Source organism: Aplysia californica, unplaced genomic scaffold (assembly GCF_000002075.1).
Source record: "Aplysia californica isolate F4 #8 unplaced genomic scaffold, AplCal3.0 scaffold00235, whole genome shotgun sequence".
NCBI lineage: Eukaryota > Metazoa > Mollusca > Gastropoda > Aplysiida > Aplysiidae > Aplysia > Aplysia californica.
This window is the reverse complement of record NW_004797505.1, coordinates 945,443-953,183: the sequence shown is the minus strand read 5'-3', so window position 1 is coordinate 953,183 and position 7,741 is coordinate 945,443. Positions and strand designations below refer to the sequence as shown.

The following is a 7,741-nucleotide window of genomic DNA, read 5'->3' as shown; positions in this document are numbered from 1 at the left end:
GGGGGGGGGGGAGGAGGAGGAGGTGGAGGAGGAGGAGGTGGCGGCGGGAGGAAGGGGATTCGAGGAGGAGCAGGAGTAGGAAGTATCAGTGGAGGAGGTGGGAGAGGAACAGGAGGAGGAGGCCGAGGAGGAGGAGGAGGAGGAGGTAAAAGTGGCGGCTGGGGTAGGACGAGAGAATACGCGGAGGTTGAGGTGAGGGAGGAGGAGGAAGAGGGAGAGGACAGACGCTGGCGCCAGCGATGTAGGCCTTGGTCCTGCACAATGGACATGTTCTCGATGCTTAAACATTCCATGGGGTCCGATGTGAACCCCATCACCAAGCACTTCACTATCGGAAAGCAAACGGGCAGTGCGGGGGTGGAGATGATATGGAAGATATACGACGCAGTTCGCATTGAGGATAAAAAGGTTAGTCTTATTGTTTATTTGTTCCTTTGTTTGGTTGATTGTTTTTGTGTTTGTTTGTTTGATTGTCTGTTTGTTTGTTTGTTTGTTTGTTTGCTTGTTTGTTTGTTTGGCTTTATGAGTGTTGTGACTAGTGGGAAAGGGTTGGGGTAATGTGTCTTAAAGATGTCTTTTTCTTTCCTTTTTGCTTATGAATGTTCATCTCTTACATAAGACCGTCGTGACGCGAGTCTCTTTATCTATCTATCTATGTGTCTCTCTATCTATCTATCTATCTATCTATCTATCTATCTATCTATCTATCTATCTGTCTATCTATCTATCCATCTATCTATCTATCTATCTATCTATCCTTTTATCTATCTATCTATTCATCTATCTTCATTCTTTGTTTTTCTTTGAGCATGAAAGGGATTGGAAGATTGCTTCTTGCGTGCTACCTGTGTATATGATGGTATATGTATACCATGTGTGCATGTTTGTGGCTCGGTGAAGTATAATTTCTACTTGTGTATGTATATGAAAGAAGGCTGCTCTCAACGACTGGTAACATTGTGACCGGCCTTTGCCCTTGAAATAATGAGCACATCAAAAAGTCAGCGAAGTTTTAGCAGTTGTCAGCTTAACTAACGCGAACGTACAGCTAATGTAAAAGATTATTGGTTAAGTTTAGTTGGAACGTATGGCACGTCAGCAAAATAATGACTGGGAACGTTTCAATTAGAAATAAAAAAGCGACCTCTTGAGTACTAACTGTCGACGGAATCGGTAGTAATTTATTTTATGATGCTCAAGCTAGTTACATTTAGCAAACAAAATGTCAAAAATCTTTGCCGACTCTACTTTTGAAAGCTAGAGAGACAGCTCTTTCGATCTTTGAAGAACAAAATAATAATCGATATCCACTCTGAGATTGTGACCTTTAGGGTATATTGTTATGGTTCTATTTCCAGTGAATAACGCTTCATCTTTTAATCTCACGTAGCATCGTTTCTACTGATGGCTGGTACTCTGTTGGCTTGGCAACATCGTTTTGATAATACTTGGATACAGGAACCATTTGTTCAGGAGACATTTTAAAATATTTGACCTATGACTGTTGAATAGAATGTATTATTGATAAGTTGTCCCCCAATGATTTGGAAGGAATTTCTAGAATGTGCACGTGAAAATTGGTTATTTTTCGATGACATATTAAATATAGGTAAGTTTACATGTGCTGGACCATAAGGCGGGGGTCTTCTGCTGACTTTTTTATTCTAAATTTTACGCCCCAATCAATACAACTTGGATTATTCGGAAAACACGGTACTTTAACATTGCCAGTTAGGGAAAACCCGATTAACAGACGAAAATGCTCGATTTTTTAAAAAAACGTATCCGTCTTGGAATCGAGCTTACGTCTCCTGTGTGCAACGGTGAAGAGCCTAACCATTGCACCACCAACATCAGTGTTTAATGGGGACGGCTGACAGAGCCTTAAAAGGCATGAAAATTACAAAGTCCAGGGGTATGAATCGTTTTTGTTCAAGTAAAAAAAAGTTTAGTTTTATTAAGCGTTTTAAGGCACTTGCAATACAATTAGGTCATGCATGTGCTGAAGAATAGAGGTATTACAAGAGAGCAACAGACACAAACAAGAAGGAGGAGATATAGGGACGATAGATTTTTTCTACAGGAAAGAAGGAGCAGACCACACCAGATCACCCCTCTAGCCACCCACATCAAGAGAAGCACATCAACACACTAGTGGTCCCTTAGTGCTGAGAATATTTTTTCACAGGTTAAGAAACTTTTATCGATTTTCATTTCTCAGACCTTCTTTGTCCATTCAAACATACATTTCTACGTGGAGCTTGTCTCAAAATGTTGATCAAAGGCGAACAAAATATAAATTTGTAGACTCTAAGGACACTTCAAGCTTTGGAATTTACCAACCTCTGGCGGCCATTTTCTCTCTTATTTTACATCTGACACCAGGCAATCCCAACCTCAATCAATTGCAAATCTCTCAACTTCTATTCAACATTACCGAGCTTTTTTTTCATGAAAAGCAACACAAATTAACAAGTTTTAAGGTGATACCAATTACTCCATATGCCCAAAAATTGACTAGAGCCCGATCCCGCCGTATCGTGACACATTTTAAGAATTTTTTAAAGGGAGAATTCAGCTAGACCTTTACTGATCAACCAAAAGGGATACGAGACACACACAGGTAATCTGGGCAATGATAGATTCTGAGCCGCCACAAGTATTGCATTTGCTTTACGCTATTGTTATTCTTATTGACAAGGAAAAACTTTTCCGTCCAGCCTAGGGGCGTCTGTGGTGTATTGATAAGCGCTTTGCAACACACACAGCGGACACAAAGGACCCGAGTTCAATTCCCATGTGGGGAAAGATAATGTTTTATTGACTATCTCCATCTCTCCGCCAATATCCCAAAACAATTTGATCGAGGCAGTCAGCTGCAGAGACGGTTTTGTTGTGTCGAAGATTGGGTTTAAAAAAAAACGACATGTTTCCCACAATAGCAAGTCTTAGCGAGTGTGTATTTGTCGAGGTGGTAGATATTTTGAAACAGAACTGTGAGTGGTTGGCGGGTGCTCTGGCGTGGTTTGCTCTTTCTTTCCTATCAAACATCTATTGTCCTGATACTTCCTCCTTTTTTATGTTTGTTATTCTCTTGTAGCACTTCTAATTTTTGGCACTCATATGACCTTATTGAATTGCGAATGCCGTAAAACTTTGACTAAAACTGAACACCAAGACAGAAATAAATGCTGTAAGACTGATAACTATGCCCCCTTTTCTTCTTCTTCTTCTTCTTCTTCTTTGTCTTCTTCTTCTTCTTCTTCTTCTTCTTCTTCTTCTTCTTCTTCTTCTTCTTCTTTTTCTTATTCTTCTTCTTCTTCTTCTTTGTGTCTGTAAGTGCGTGTATTTGTTTGTGTGCGCGTGCTCGAGCGTGCGTGTGTGCGTGTGTTAATGTTAGTGTCTTTCTATGCGTGTGTGATAAAATAAAAACAAGGCATAGTGCATTGGCGTAATTTAGCTTTGCTGAACTCAACGTGCAACAAAATTCCTTCGTAGATATCTCCGATACTTCGATTTTTAAAAACATTTTTGGCATAAGTGGAATGCCTGAGAAAAAAAATGTTACGAACATTCCATTGAAGTAAGCTCGCATTTCGCGAAATCATTAAGTATTGTGCCAATGCGTGGAATCGATTAACAATCTAACTCGTACGTTATTCATCTAACTCTTTTTCGATTCTCCAATGAAACTCCGCACGGAACATTTCCCTTTTAAATGTGAATACCCTGAATAAGGTTTAAAGTTTCCAGGTTTTAAGAGTCACAGTGCCAAAGTTAATCGGAAAAACACGTTAGGCAAATCGGTGAATAGGTATTGCTATTACTCGTGACGTATACTTCCCAAAGTCATTAACTGTAAATAATAACGCAAACTGTTACAAGTGTGTTTTATTGCTTACCGTTTTACTTTTGCTACCCTCTTATACCGTGTCGTATCGAAAGAAGATGCAACTGTGGGCGGTGGGTCAGATTTTTGTCTTTTTTATCGTAAGTTTGTTCCTTAAAGAAGCCCACATGAGCTGCTCTCTGATAAAAACAATCTGGGGAGAAAAAAACAGCTGGTTCTGTTTCTAGGACACTTGAATAGGCATAAAGACCTTGAACATCTAGCTCTCACTGGCAAAATTGAAGGTAAACGAGGCAGGGAAATACCCAAAGCAACTTATTTAGAGAACGACGAAGAAAAGTCAGGATAATTATGTAGCTTTTTCGAACGCTCCCCCTGAGGGGAGGGGATACAATATTGGGTGTAAATTGTTCCCTCTCAACTCGGGTTCGAGGATCCTATGTCGGAATCTCCCCAGCCTCATGTTTGAATAAGACTCGAAAGGAATAACTGGGATACATGGTTAGCGAGTAAAATATGACCCCTGTATATTGTTAAGTCTATAAGCTGGTTGTCAACTTGCTACCTACAACCCGCTTACGAAATCCCCAACATACCTGCCACTGCACTGTCTACCTGATTAGGTCCTCTCTTCATTTGTCTTGGCCTGCAGAAGAGGCTAATACTATCAAGGTCACCTTAGCAGAGACTGTGCCCACCATTTCGGAATTTCACGGTGACATTAAAGATGATTCCAGAAGGGAACGGGATAGAGGGTGCCCACAACCCTTGTGACTTAACAGAGAAGAGGAAGATAAGACTAATGCTAACATTTTTAAAACTCAACAAGCAGAAGCATGTCTTCTTAATAATTATTTATACAAACAACTTCCCACATCATTACGTATCACCACCACTACCGTCATTTCTAAAATCACCATTGCTCTAAGATCCTTCACATGCATCTGTAATTATCTTGAACATCTATATGTTACCCTTACATGTTATAACAATGTGTACGTAATACACTATTGGACACAATCATCAACTCATCAGATGGCGTCAATATCATAGAAATGGGCAAAGGACCAAAAAAATACATAGTTTTATAAGAACATCTGAGCAAATGAATGAATGGAGAGCCGTGATCGCCGATGGCTGTGGCAAGTATGGCACTTGATGATCTTGATTGGGCTCAGCATGCAAGAAGCATGTCTTAGATTCTCATGGGGCATGGGGCAAGTCAGGGGGGGGGGTGACTGTATCTAGCATCTGGCGTTTTCTTGTGAGATGCTGGCGTGCTGTATTGAGGCTGCAGGTGATCCGTCTTCTAATAATTAAATTAATTAAATTGTGTCAATGGGGCCATCTGAATATTGACAATGCTGTCTCAATGTTTACAATATTTATAATCAAATATAGTGCCATATGAGATAATTAGCAGTATTGTCATAGTGGGGAAACTGATCTTATGTTATAGCAAAGGTTGCTCGTGAGAGACCCAGCGACTGTTGTACAGTGGCGCGCAGAAGACTTGAGTTAGGGTACGGTGTTCTGAACAGTTTTATCAAATATCGTCTTTGTTTTGGAAAGCTATATCCCTTTAAGCCCAGTTTGTCCCTAACAGGCAGGGTCAAAGCCCGCCTCCTAAATTTTCTAGAATGTTTCGATGACGTAGTAGATCAGCTGCATTAGATAAAAGAGACTTGGGGGAAACGCTTCGAGAAAAAGGGATGGAGAGCCAACGTTATTCACAACTGACATGTTTCAGTTAAAAGAACTTGCAAAAAATGCGGCTGTTAACAGTTTACACTGTGTGCCTTGACGTCAGTCGGCATCATGCAGCAACCCCTCAATGAATTTACTGTTGCGTTGTGTTAAAAAAGTAGTTCACTACTTTAGAATTACAAATGTTCTATCTGCTCCATGAAAATTGTAAGATTATTCGTAGTCGTTTTCAATGAATTCAAAGAAATGTATTCGAAAAAGCTTGGTATGTTGTGAATCTCACGTTTTTTAACGTCAAATTTCTCAAAACTAGGTACTGAGCCGATAGAACTTTGTAATTCTTGGGTAGCGAGTTGTTGGCAGCGCTCTGCTGCATACAGTCACAGCAGATGACAAAGATGATGCTATAGTGAGGTCAACTTTTCATATCCAGTGAATGTAGGTCGCCTTACAGCACAACACCCAGTCTTTATTCATATTAATACAGAATTAATTGACGAGTCTAAGGGACGGTTTAGGATGGCACAGCTTCATGGTGCGATCTTGGTATTATACGGTGAAATCAGGCGCTTGACAAAATAATGAAATCGAAGAAACCGGCATTTTTTTGTAACCGGTTTGGAAATTTAAAAAAAAAATATTTGTGTATTGACTCAACACCTTTTATGTCCATTACACTTAAAAACACACTTCTGTGTAGATTTTATTGAAAAACATTGATTAAAAGCACACATGATATAAATTTCAGGTTTCAAAGACTCTCAAGATATGGAAGTCACAAAACTTTGACATCCATTTTCTCGCTAACTTTACCTCTGAAACTAGTCGACCTCCTTCAATCACAAATATCGGGACTTCTATTCATGATAGATAGGGGGGGGGGGGAATTGAAAGCAGTAAAATGACCACGCTTTAAGACGACAGCAGTAACTGCATGCCCAAAAATTGATGAGCGCCTGATTCCACCGCTTTGTGACACCAATATCTTCGATCGCTCACTCTGACGTAATTCCGGTTCACTATGGAGCGGGTCATTTGACTCAATTTGTAACCAAATGAAGGGCAAGGACAGCCACAGCCTTTGCACGGTCCAAGTTTATGTGTACACGTGGCTGCCAAAAAGCAGGAAAAGATGACATATAGTTGCAATAAAACCTAACTGCCAGCAGATAGCGTACAGAATGATGACGTCAATCTCGTAAACAACTTTCTCCGCAGTTGCCCTTGCAGGACACCTAGTTAAGTGCCCATTTTGGGGACAGAAACTGGGGTCTAGCACAATTAGTAGCCACTATATTGGCCTTTCGTGGGCCGCTGAAATATTGGAACCGATATGACAGGACGCAATGTGCTGAATCAATCACTCGGGTGCTGAGGTCAAAGAAGCGTTTTTAACAGGCCCTGGCGAGACGGAGATCACATAAATCATTTGCCGCACGCCGTTTCTCGTTGGTTCTGAAAATGGCAAAAGATCGATTGGGAAACCCTGGGTCACTGATGGTTCTAGAGATTTCTGTTTTATTTTTCATCGTCCGTCTTGCAGATTTATTGTTTGTGGGTTATTGCCGCGGTGTCGTGGCGTCGGAAAAGAGCCGTTCGGGAAGCATGACATATGAGCCTTTTAGCTATCAGATGAATGGAAAATGCTTGACCTAAACCACCAGGGCCATGACACGTGCCTTTACTGTCATAGCTAGGATTTATTTTGAAAGGCAGGAAGTTTACTCCAATCTTTCTAATGGCTAAACGAAAATTATTTTATAATCATCGTTTCTTCTCACTGCTACGACGTTGTCGGGCTCAAGGACCCGTGTGTCTGGTGTAGCATTTAGGCCCCTCGCCGCCAAACGCTGAAGATGTGATTCGGTTCCCAACTGGGAAAAGGACTTTGTTTAGTTTTTAATGATTTGTTTTTGCTTTGTCTTGTTCTTGTCTGGTTTGAGTTGGGTGGTGGGAGGGGGGGTTCAGTCAAGTATCGCAGTCTAACTGTGGGGATGTTGTATTCTTCACAGCTCGGGTTGGCCCTGACAGGCAGGGTCGAAGCAGTCCGCCTCCGATATAATTTGAATTGTGCCAATAAGGGCGTAAAACATTTATAATTACAACTAAAGTTACAAAACAAAAATTAACGAGCAAATCATTACAAGGTATGTTATTGTTGAAATATTGCAACCACTTTGGACG

At 40.7% G+C, this 7,741-nt stretch overlaps 1 protein-coding gene across 1 annotated transcript in view; it reads left to right on the top strand.

The window, feature by feature from the left end:
* Positions 1-105: 105 nt before the first annotated feature.
* The window catches only part of LOC106011996 (SCY1-like protein 2), a gene marked incomplete at its 3' end in the record, with an annotated part of 70,783 nt that continues 63,147 nt past the window's right edge, over positions 106-7,741 (top strand). Inside the window, 1 exon segment of the mRNA XM_013083491.2 lies at positions 106-408. Within this exon segment, the coding sequence (XP_012938945.1) occupies positions 262-408 (147 nt within the window).